General features: G+C 63.6%; 3 protein-coding genes across 4 annotated transcripts in view; 2 read left to right on the top strand and 1 right to left on the bottom strand.

Annotated features, from left to right (window-relative positions):
- CHLRE_17g728600v5 (uncharacterized protein) overlaps nucleotides 1-3,455 on the top strand; it is a 4,256-nt gene extending 801 nt beyond the window's left edge. Inside the window, exons 2-5 of the mRNA XM_043072387.1 lie at nucleotides 211-322; nucleotides 738-856; nucleotides 1,402-1,513; nucleotides 1,775-3,455. Coding sequence (XP_042914846.1) covers nucleotides 211-322; nucleotides 738-856; nucleotides 1,402-1,513; nucleotides 1,775-1,861 — 430 coding nt within the window. The 3' untranslated portion in view covers nucleotides 1,862-3,455. The remainder of the gene's footprint in view (nucleotides 1-210; nucleotides 323-737; nucleotides 857-1,401; nucleotides 1,514-1,774) is intronic.
- A 2-nt stretch (nucleotides 3,456-3,457) lies between these two features.
- On the bottom strand, nucleotides 3,458-7,609 carry CHLRE_17g728550v5 (uncharacterized protein). Its single transcript, XM_043072386.1, has 4 exons — nucleotides 7,125-7,609; nucleotides 6,814-6,933; nucleotides 6,240-6,572; nucleotides 3,458-6,052 (listed from the first exon to the last, which is right to left on the bottom strand). The coding sequence occupies exons 1-4, from the start codon at nucleotides 7,216-7,218 to the stop codon at nucleotides 4,590-4,592; spliced, it is 2,010 nt and encodes a 669-aa protein (XP_042914845.1). The 5' UTR covers nucleotides 7,219-7,609; the 3' UTR covers nucleotides 3,458-4,589.
- Nucleotides 7,610-7,759: 150 nt separating this feature from the next.
- CHLRE_17g728483v5 (uncharacterized protein) lies at nucleotides 7,760-11,295 on the top strand. 2 transcript variants are annotated; one of them, XM_043072384.1, is made up of 6 exons: nucleotides 7,760-8,495; nucleotides 8,953-9,144; nucleotides 9,264-9,487; nucleotides 9,602-9,779; nucleotides 9,948-9,996; nucleotides 10,195-11,295. In XM_043072384.1, the coding sequence occupies exons 1-6, from the start codon at nucleotides 8,110-8,112 to the stop codon at nucleotides 10,348-10,350; spliced, it is 1,185 nt and encodes a 394-aa protein (XP_042914844.1). In that variant the 5' UTR covers nucleotides 7,760-8,109; the 3' UTR covers nucleotides 10,351-11,295. The 2 variants fall into 2 exon arrangements, with proteins under 2 accessions (XP_042914844.1, XP_042914843.1); XM_043072385.1 differs by having other exon boundaries at nucleotides 8,953-11,295.
- Nucleotides 11,296-11,343: the final 48 nt, after the last annotated feature.

Here is an 11,343-nt window from a genome sequence, read left to right as displayed (position 1 = left end):
GAGGGGAGGGGAGGGGAGAGGTGGAGTGGGGTGCGGGGCTCGGGCGATATCCCGCGGTGGCGGGTTGGGGCAAGAGGGGCAAGAGGGTGGCGGGGCTTGCGGATCCGTAGGGGTTGTGTCACTGGGTTGCGGGGCTGATGGGCTGCGGTGCGCCTATTGTTTTCCTTGTGCTCTTTAACACACGTGCACACACACACACACACCCTGCAGGCGCATCGAGGACAGCTACAGCAAGGCGGAGCGGCTGAAGGACCCCTGGGACACCACCGTGCACCCCGCCTACCTGCGCAGGCCCACCAATGTGTACCAGGACATGCTCAAGGTGAGGGCTGGCGGAGCCTGGGGGAGGGCAGTGGGGTGGGGGCAGTGGGGAGGCCAGTGGGGGTTGCAAGGATTGGTACAGAAAAGTGGGGGTGGGCTATGTGCCCGGGCCCAACGGCAAAGGCCCTGCATGGAGGCGGGTCTTGGGGTGTGTGCGGGGAGTGTGGAAGGCTGGAGGCGTGGATGGCAGATGGGTCCAAGGTATGGGAGCCAGGAGGTGGGGAGCGTGAGGTTCGGGAGGTGGGGTCACGACCGCACAGAGCAGGCGAGGCGGCAGCGGAGCGGCAGCGGAGCGGCAGCGGAACGGCAGCGGAGATAGGCGTTGCCATCATGTTGCCAAGTGGCGGATGCCCACTGGTTTGCAGTGTTGGTCCGTATTGGCGACATGCACACGCTGCGCTTGCTGGTCGGCGCAGGAGGAGATGCGGGCATGGCGACCCAGCTCGGCGCCGGCGTGGGCGCGTGAGGAGCGCGGCGACAGCTACGCGGGCTGGAGCGTGCGGGAGTCGCTGGGGCACGCATTCCCCAAGTCCCGGTGAGCAGGCGGGGCGTGGGGTGCGCAAATGGGGCCTGGTAACGAGGCAACGGTTGGCAGTGCGGCGCTTGGCTTGGGGGTGGCGGTTGTTGAGGAGCGATCAGCACTCATATACCCCGAGAACTACGGAGGAAGTAATGCGCCCCAGACGTGTGGGGTGGGCGCTTTTCCTCTACACATCAACAGCGGTTGCGGTGGCGGCGAACCCGGAGTGGCCTGCCAAGGCCGCCTACCCCCCCCCCCCCCCGCTGGACGCTGTGTGAGCCCGCTGCTCCATCCCTTCCAGACATTGCCACTGACTTGCGCGGATTGTACGCTACTGCCCCTTACACATGCCACTGCCCCTCACCCCGTCCTCATGCGCGCGCACACACACACACACACACACACACACGCACACACACACACACACACTGTCTTTGCGCAACGTTTTCCTTGTGCTCTTTAACACACACACAAATACGCACACACACACACTCACACACGCTCACACACTCACAATCACAATTACAATCACAATCGCAATCACTCGCGCTGCCTCACAGCTACGCCGAGGCTCTGAAGCTGGCCGACCACGCCACCTACAAGAAGGCCATCATGGCGGAGGTGCTGGACAACAGGCTGTACAAGGAGGCCGACCTCAGGAAGCTGTTCAGGGTGAGGGTTGGGGGGTGGAGGGTTGAGGGGCACGGGCGAGGGAGGTGGGGCATTTGCATGCCCGAGCCCTACGAACGAGTCCCGGGGGAGTAGGGGGGCCAGGATTTCTGTGTGCAGGGTGAGGTAAGGTGCGGGGAGAGGGCTCATGCTCATGTCAAGGGTGAGGGTTCAGGGTCCAGGGTGAGGACGCGTGACCCTCCTACCCGGGATTGGACTAAGCTATCCCCCCCCCTTCCCGGCTCCTCCTGCCCCCGCCCTCAGGCCTACATCCGGCTGGCGCCGCTGGGCGACAAGGAGACGGTGGAGCGTGTGGTGGCGCAGCTGAAGCGCGAGCTGGACGTGCAGTAGCAGCAGCAGTAGCAGTAGCAGCAGCAGCCGCAATAGCAGGAGCAGCAGGAGCAGCCCTGGACCCGCACGGCTGCACCCACGCAGCAGCAGCACCTCGTGGCCCCCGGCGGCCCGGCCCCATGTGTATTGGGGAAGGACAGAGGGAGAGGGCCCGCGGCGCCTTTTGTGTGTGTGTGTGTGTGTGTGTGTGTGTGTGGCGGGGAGGGGGGGAGCGGGCTTCTTTTAATCATCACGGCCTCATCATTCTCAAGGCAGCGAGCGGAGACGCCAGGATGCAGGACAGGATGCAGGACAGAATGTAATGGGGGCGGAGGCATGGCCCTGCCGGGCAGCCAAGGCGTGCCTTGCAGCATTGCAGCAGCTAGGTTGCTTCTGCCGTAGTAGCTGAGACGCTGTGTGTGTGTACGTCAACGCGTGTCGGCGTGTGTACGGATCCGGCACTCCGGTGGGTCGGCGGGAGGAGCCGGCGGAGAGGAGTGTACGCAGGGGACCGGGGCAGTCACAGCTTGCGACTTTGCGAGCTGCTTGTGGTGTCAAAGCTGCTGCCACATGCAGTGTGTGGCTGGGCGTTTGGGTTTGCACTTCGGCCCTTGGGCTTGGAACTTGGGGCTGCGAGCCAGGGGGGGGGTACGAACTAAACCTCCAGACCCCATGTCCCAAAACCTCCAGACCCCCCCTCCGGACCGACTGACCGACCCCCACCACCGTGCAACCCCTCAAAACCCCCTCAAAACCCTTTGATTTTTAGCCAGGTCGGTGTCAATCGACTGCTCTCGGCGAGCTCTACAATTGTATACCTCCGGTTCAGCTGGAGGCACAACTTGACTGGCAGCCATGCCACACATGTCCATGTGTCCATGGCCGACCACCGACCCTTCTGTCAGACTACCGGGGCGTGCGCTTAAGCTTACAATTGCACTGTACATATGATGTTTGGGATTGTGCGCCGGAAGAGATTGGTCGACTTTCTCCTGGGATCATGTGAAGAATCCCGGGATTCATGTCACGCTCGATGGCCGGCGGCAGCCTTGTCGCCATCACCCACACCAAGCCTTGGCCGTTACAAGTTAGCATCAGTTCGCATAGTCTCCATGATACCAGTGAGAGACGCTCGAGTGGGGCTCTACGCTACTACGATGCCAATGTGGACGGACCTGCGGCCAGAGGCCAAACGTTCTGCAAATGCTTTAGTATGTGCATGTTAATGTGTGCTAGTGCTTGTGCTAATGGGCGGAGCGTTTAGAGGGGCGTTTAGGGCGCGGAGACGAAATCTGGCAGTCCCACCCACATCCGCGTGACGAAACCTTGGGGACCCCCAGCCCCGACGACCGACCCTGAACTTTGAGGGCCCATAACTTTCCCGGCACTCCTGTGCCTAGGCTTGTGGCGTTGAGGCACAGCGGTGGGGCTCTGGCGGGTTGAGGCTTGGCTAGGACTCACTGTGCGCGGAGTCACACGGACTTTGCCCGCGGGAGGGTTTGCAGCAAAGTCGGGGTTGGGCCCTGATAGCATGTGATGGCTCGGCGTCTTCGGGAGCTGGGACTGTCCCCTCTGTAACATCCGCATCCATAACTTTGCAATTACTACCCTGATTGAAACTCTGAAAGTGGATTTGGAATCCTCTCGTCAAGCTCTTTCGTTTCAGAACATGGGGCCTTTCCCAGTCGAAACTACCCCCCCCCCTGTGCGAGCTGCGGCGGGCCGAGGCGGGCCGCTGATATGCAGAGCCAGTCACAGCGGAGAGCACAGATGTGTCAGGTGCGGGGGAGGGGGGCAGATGTGTTTTCAAGGATGCCCGTGTCTCGAGCAGGGCCATGCACAACTGCGCAGCACTTTGCGGCATTATCACACTGGCGCATTCTGTAAGGCACGCACTGGACACCTTGTGAACTCCGCACATCCTCCTTCTACGATGCTTTAAGGAAACGATTGTAAAAGTTGCACGCCCAATCTCCGCATCTGCCCGCATGGACGTTCGTGCAGTTTCCTGGCCAGAGCACACCTTTCATTACCTCCAGACAGGGCAGCCTTCTATACCTCGTTAACCGCACAGCGTCACCCGCATTTGCACATCCCCCCGCCGGAAAAGTATGTTTAACCCCCACATGCACGTTCATGCAGTCACGCATGCAGTTTCCTCGCCAGATAACACCTTTGATTATCTCCAGACAGGGGAGGCTTCTGTGCCTCGTTAACCGCACAGCGTCACAGAAATCACACAAATTTATGAACCACGTATAGCCCAGTATCGCCCCTTGATGCACACATTGCATGCTGTTACTCATTTCTGTGATGCATTTGGAAGTCCTACACTATCATACCGTTCACACTACGGTACCGCGCAACAATTGCAATCCTACAGCCCTACATCATCCGCATTACACGACACTACCAGATCCGGGCCCGTATTCTACCCAATCTGGCACACCGGGTTGCTTTTGTCTTCGTGGGGGCGTCTTGCTCTAACGGTGGGGCACCTGAGGCTCTCGCCATCACCGCCGCGTTTCAACACAGCAGCTATGGAGGGAAGGGACCAAGCGTGTACACTTATTAGACGTGTACACAATGACCAGGCCATCCTACGATTGTAAAAGCGTCAGTGATCACCCTGCATGTACGTTACGCTCACAACAAATCACGACATCGGCAGGATCACAGAATGGTCAATAAATTAGGAAAGGGCTGTTGATGCGCCCCATTTCTATTTTCACATTCTTCCGTCCTGTCATCAGGCCACCACAGCCGCCCCCATCCGCGTCGCAAACACCACGCCATGAGGGGCGCTGCCACACGCCGCCGCCCCACCCTCGGCGACCCCGCGATCATCACCGACGTCGTCATCACGATCGCCGACCAAGACACCCAAGCCGCCATTTCCACTCAAGTCCACCCGCAGGCTGATGCTGTTGTTGCAGCTGCCGAAGCTGCTGCCGGTCACGGTGCGCCGCGGCGGGCAGGCCTCCTTCATCAACAGCTTGCTGCTCGACGGCGCGAAGGGCAGCGGCGGCGGAAACTGCTGCAGGAGCTCACGGCACTGCTGCTGCAGTGCTGCTGCCCTGTCTTGCTCCCACGGCTGCTCCTTGTAGTCGACGGTTGCCACCACCTCTGCTTTTGCCGGCTCTGCCGCCGACCCCGCCACAGCTGTGGCAGCGCCGCGCTCCCCGCTGGTGCCGGAGGCCGCCAGCGGCTGCTGCACGCCTGACGCCGGAGCTGAGGCGGCCGCATCACTGTCTTTGCAGCTGCGCCAGGGTCGCACGCTGTTGGCTGCAGCAGCGGGCCCCGCCGCCGAAGGAAGCAGGGAGCGCGGGCCCTGGAGAGGCAACAGCGGCGCATACCTCAGCAGCTGCTGGGGGTGCGAGGGCAGCAGCGTCCGCTGTGCCGCGTTGGGTCCCCACGGCAGCTGTGTGGTGGGGCCCATCCCGAACTCGCCAGCAGTAGCTGCGGCGCCGCCCGCCTCCGCCTCTCGCTCCACCAGCACTACCGTGGCAGCGCTGTCAATGCTGCTGTTGTCCTCCGCATCCGCCTCGTTGGCAGTAGTGTCCCCGCCCGCCTCGACACCTGCTACAGCCGCAGCCGCGGCTGCTACTGCCTGATGCGCACTGCTGGCGTCCGCATCCGCATCAGCATCCGCAGCATCAGCAGTAGCATGAGCCTTAGCCATATGGCGGCAAGCCGCCGCCGTCGCGGCCTGCTGTAGCGCCGAGCTGGCGGCAGCCGCGTCTTGCGCCGCGTCATCGGCAAATCCGGGCCACCCGTCCAGGCGGACGGCAGTACCGGTAGCCGCAGAATCGGCGGCAGTAGCAGTATCAGCAGCAGCAGCAGCAGCCGCGTCGGCGGCGGGGTCAGTGCCGGAGGTTGCGGGCGCATAATACCTGCGGTGCAGCCTGCCGCCGCCGCCGCCGCCGGACGGGCGCTGCAGCTGTGGCTGTTGGGACGGTGGGCAGCCGCCGTCCGTAACCCCGCCGCCCGCCGTACGACCGCCGTAACCGCCGCCGCACCCCACACCGCCGCACATGCTACCGGTGCTGATGCTGCCGCAGTCGGCGGTTGTGGTGGTTGTGGTGGGAGCTCCTGTGTAGCCGTAGGCGCCGCGTGAGACCGGCGCGGCGCCGTTCAGGCTGAAGCGGGAGGGCACGGCAGGCGTGGAGGCTGACGCGGTAGCGGCGCCGCCGCCGCTGCCATACGCCAGCGCTGCGCGCAAACAAGTGCATGGCGGCGGATAGAGATCGGTTGGGAGCCGAAAGTAGCCATGAGGTTTGAGTCGCAACGGTTTAAGCGGAGTAACCAACATGTGAGTAGGTGCCGCCTCTTACCACACAAACCCGATCGCCCCCTCCCGGACGTGCTGCTTACACCCGCACAAGCCCCGCCGACCCACCTTTTGCGCTGCCGGGCCGGCGAGCCCACGACGGCGGACTGCAGGTGGCGCCGCCGCCGCCGCCGCCGCCGAGGCCGCCTCCCGCAGTGACCGCACCGCGACGATGGCCGTGATGGCCGGGCAGCGCCGGCGAGTTGCGCGACATGCGTGCAGTGCCGCTGGCGGCGGCGGCACCAGCGGCCAGCGCGGACGCGTGCGACGGGCTGCCGCCGCCGCCGTCGCTGCGTCCGGGATCGGCGGCCTCGTTGCCGAAGCAGTCAGCTGCGGGCACGCCCACTGAGATGAATGAGCCCTCGGAGCCGTCGAGCGTGATGGTGCGCTGGTGGCGACGCACTGCAACGAGGACAGCGGGGAGAGAAGCAGCAGGGAAGGCAGCAGGCAAGGGGGAAGAGGGGCGTGAGCGACGTGTTGCTTTTGTGCCGTTCCGTGCATCGTGGCGTGTGGGGGCCGCAGGACCAGGGGTGATGCCTCCTGAGACAAGCCGTGGACAAGCGCAAGCAGCAGCTGGGGTTATCAGCGCGAACGAGGCAGCTAGGCCCTGGGATCGGGGGCTTGTCTTGCTTCTCTGGCGTACCGTAGGGTGGGGTGAGTGTGGCCAGGGTCGCTGGCGGCAGGACCGTGGTCGCCGCCGCTTCCGTGTCGCACGTCTCCAGGGCTGGACAGGAGGTGGACGCAGGTGGCGAGCCGGAGGTGCCTGGGTCGAGGCAAGGGGGCAAAACCGGCCGCATTTTTGGAGGCGGGGGCACGCATCCAACGAGGCAATACGTCTCAATGGGATGTTCGAAACATGCCCATGCAGAGCGCCTCGCCAGAGCGAGGCCACTTGCGAGCGTCAGCCGTCTGCATGGCGCCAAGCCGAGCGCGACCGAATGCCAGCCCGCGCACCTTGAGCTAAGGCCCGCTGAGGGCTCTTTCCGTCCACTTCGCTTGGCGGCGCCTCATTAATGCCGCACGTAAGGCAGAGGAAGCGAAGCCACATTCCCGTTGCAAGCGCGGGCGCACCAGGCACGACAAACCTAAACTTGAGAGCGACTCAGTAATCAATAACGATGCGATGTTTCAGACCTGCCACAGCTCTGGCCTAAAGGCCGTCGGCGTCTGCTTCGCAGTGGGATAGTAATACGTCCGCAAACGACCAAGCCCGGCCACAGCTGATGCAGCGCTGCAAAGGCAGCTGAGTATGTGCCAACAGTAATGAGTGAACCGGCAGCCGCAGTGACCTGGAACCTAATCGCGCGAAATTTTAACCGTTGCGGCTCGTGATCGCACGCGTTTTGGCCCCAGAAGTTTTGCGAATTCAAGTAACAAAAATGTTCAACTGTATGAATATAATATTCAAGTCGTATCGATGGCTGGCCCACCATGTCCAGTCTGCGGAAAAAGCTGCGGGGGACAACTGGGAAATGGAGGGGTGTCGTGAGCTTGGGCACGGCGCCGCGCACGATGGTGCCGGCCACGCCAATCTGTTATAAACGTCTGTCTCGAGAACTTCCATGCCATTCACATGCTATCACCAGTCAGATGAAGACAGAACCTGTTACAATCCGTGTGTCGACACGTTGTCGGAGTGACAATTAGCGACAGTGCGCACCTTCCGCACCACCGGGGGGTGTATTAGGCCGTGTAGGCCCTATTGGCCGTCACTGCTTCCGGCACTCCCAACGCGGAGCTCTGGAGCAAGGACGGGCCCGCCGAGCACCTCGTCGCCAGCGGGTATCAGCATGGCTCGCTCGGTGGCCATCCACTCGTCGCGCCGTGCTCCGCGAGCGCTCGGTCGACTCTTACATTGCGGTCTCGTGCAGCCCAAACCCATCAGCCCTGCCGTCCGCCTTGCCGGCACCTGCACCCGCACGCGCACCCGCACGTGCTGATGTCGCTGCTGCGCGCGCTCGACGCCATGCTTCGGAGCGAGGTCGGCCGCATCGAGCGAGCGCAGCTAGCGGCGGCCGGCGCGGGTGCGGGCGAGGGCAGCCTGGCCGTGCTGCTGCTGCTGCTGCCGCTGGAGCCGCCCGCGCCCAACCCGGCGGCGTTGCGGAAAGCCGTGTCCCGCATCAGACACCTGGCCGGGCTGGGGTACCGCTGCACCCAGCGTATGCAAGAGCAGCAACAGCACCAGCAGCAAAGGCATGGCGGATTGGGCTTGGGCTTGGGCTGCTTGGGCTGGGATAAAGGCTGCGGCAGGGGAAGCAGGTGGCGGCGGCGGCGCGGTGTCTGTCAGCGGCACAGCGCTGGATGCGGCGCGGCGGGCGGCTTCGGGTGAGGGTAGCGACAGCGCGGGTGACATGTTGTCGCGGGGGCGGACGGAGCACGGAGTGGAATGGCGCGCACGGGGCCGGAGTAAGTGCATTGGCATGGGCCTGAGCCGCACGTGGGGTTCGAGAATTAGGTTAGAGAAAGTGACGTTACTGACGATGCTCTAAGAAACTAATTGCAACCGGCGACGTATCACCAAGCCAATAGATTGCGGTCATAAATGCCTTCCTCTGCCCGCCGCGCATGCAGTCCCTCACACGCAACGGAGCCGTAGCTGCTGATGTGTCACGCAAAGCCGCGGTCGCGTGCCGCCACTGCCTGCTGGCCTTGGGCCTGGTGCCGCCGCAGGCGACGCCTCCCGCCGCCCAGGTGACCACTGCTGGAGGCAGTAGCAGCAGCACTAGTGGGCAAGCAGTAGCTTCGGCTTCAGCTTCGGCTTCGGCTTCGGCTTCGGCTTCAGCTTCGGCTTCGGCTTCAGCTTCGGCTTCGGCTTCGGCTTCGGCTTCGGCTTCGGCTTCGGCTTCGGCTTCGGCTTCGGCTTCGGCTTCGGCTTCGGCTTCGGCTTCGGCTTCGGCTTCGGCTGCTCCGCTGCTGCCGTGCCCTGTTACAGCCATCGGCAAGGCGGCGGTGCTGGGGACACCTCTCACGACCGGTGAGCCGGCTGCGCTCACACTTCCTTACGTGCCTCGTCTCACAGCAGCTGAGGCAACAGCAGGGGATGACGGTGGCGAGGAAGAGCTTTGCGTCGCCGCTTGGAGCAACTGGAAACAGGAATGTGGCACCTGCTGCAGAGGCAGCAAGCGGCGAGGAGCGCGGCGGGTGCGGCGCAGGCAGCGGATGTGGCGGGAGCGGTGGAGACGGTGGAGCCGGCGGCCGGGCTGTAGCAGGGCAGGGAGTGGGTGACCCTACCCTCACAACAGCAGCAGCTGCAGCTGCAGCTGCAGCTGCCGCAGCACGGCGCGGCGGCAGCGGCGGCTGCAAGACACGGCGCAGAGGTTGGGGATGCATATGGGGGGATCCGCACGCCGTAGAGCTAGCTAGGATAGACTCGGGTGCGTGAGTGCTCATCCGCCTGCTAGCATTCAACCTGCGTGGCGATTGGATACTAGTGGCGGCGCTGCAGCAGCGCAGCAGTGGCGCCGGCGGTGCTGGTGGGAGCGGCGGTGCAGGGGGAGGGACAGGAGGAGCTGCTGGGCAGCAGCTGAAGGCGGAGGGCCGTGTGGGCGGTGGAGATGGCGGTGGCGGGGAGCTACAGGCGGCGGCGCGGCGGCGGCACGGCCATAAGCGGTAGGCGGCGCGGGGCCCAACGCGTACGTACGTGTGCGTGTGCGCATACACAGGGGCACACGGCGGCATCGTGGGGGCACCATGTGGGACATACATATGTGCACGCAACATGGTGGCTCGCTCGGGCTCTGATACAGTACCGTATGTGCTGCGTGCGCTTTGCTGCAGCCTCCAACGGATCGTCCTGCATTGCCCTGCGCAAGCCACGCCTGCGTTCGTTGAATCCCTTCGGGGCACACGCCACAGTTTACAAGCATGCCGCTGGGGCAGGCATGGTGCCACGCACCGCAGGCTGCTACAGCCACCGGCCCCGGGCCTGGACCGGCAGTAGCAGCCGCAGCAGCAGCGCACGCCAGCAGCCCGCCATTACACGCAGCACCACACACCGCACACGCTGCACGCGCCGCACTCGCAGCACCAGTCTTCCTACATTTTCCCGCATCAAGCTACGCTGGCGCAGGATGAGCCCTCTAAGGTTCTGTTGGCAGTAACAGCAGTCCTGGCGGCGGCTGCAGCAGCACCAGCACCTTCCCTGCGCTGCTGCCATTGTCTCATCAGCACCATCGTGTGAGCGGCGCGGGCACGGCGGGAAAGGGCGCGCATGCGGCAACACCAGCAGGCTCCCCTACGGGCGGCGCGGCAGCGGCAGTAGCAGCTTTTATCGGCACGGCTGTAGCAGCGCACTGGGCGCGCAGCAGCCAGTGGTTGGTGGTGGTGGCGGAGGTGGTGGTGGTGGTGGAAGTGGAAGTGGCGGCACAGCGCGACGGGCCATCGCAGCCACACACTGACACCGCCGTGAAAGCTTCTACGTTAAGTGACTTCTGGAGTTTTGTTGATGCCTTGCATTGATTGTGGTGGGTTGCAGTTTGGGAGCGGATCTGCGGATGGATGACGCGGTTGGTTGGCGCGGGAGAGGGTGAATGGAAGGTGGGCGGGCTGCGTGCGAGGCGGCTGCGAGGCGTGTGCGCTTTCGACGCTGACAGGGAGGGGGCACTTCTGGACGCCGATGACAATCCGTATCGAAGAAGAGCGTAGACAGCCAGGGTTCAGCCTCAAATTGAGGCGGCTGACTATCCAATGTCCCAACTGTGAATACCTTGTCGTGGAAGCGGTCGCAAATTGTGGAGGTCAGGAAGGGTTCGCGCCAAGCGTGAGAAGGTGCGTCCCGCCCACTGGAGTACCATACACACACTTGCAATAACCGGTACCAGGGAGGCAGGGACAAACATCTTGGAAGACTTGGCGATGCCGCTTCCAGATACGATGAGGTTGGTTGAGGTCGCTCCTGTTGGGAGTACCATGAAAGAGCACATCTCTAGATGCGTTCTATGTGAAGCGCATGCATGAAGTGCTACAACAGCCACGACGCATCCGTGGCGCAAGGTAGCGGCTGGGAGCGCCGCAGCGGGGGCAAGGGTGGGCGGTGCGGGTTTGGGATGAGGAGTTCGGGGTTCGGCGAGGGGAGGGACAGCGTCAGTAGATGGGAACTCGGGGGTGTGGGCGGAATCGGTCGGGAACCTCAATGCTGAAAAGCACACTGGCCACGCACTTTCGCACTTGAGCT

The sequence above is a fragment of the Chlamydomonas reinhardtii genome, chromosome 17 (assembly GCF_000002595.2).
Source record: "Chlamydomonas reinhardtii strain CC-503 cw92 mt+ chromosome 17, whole genome shotgun sequence".
Taxonomy (NCBI): domain Eukaryota; kingdom Viridiplantae; phylum Chlorophyta; class Chlorophyceae; order Chlamydomonadales; family Chlamydomonadaceae; genus Chlamydomonas; species Chlamydomonas reinhardtii.
This window is presented reverse-complemented; position numbering and strand designations above follow the sequence as displayed.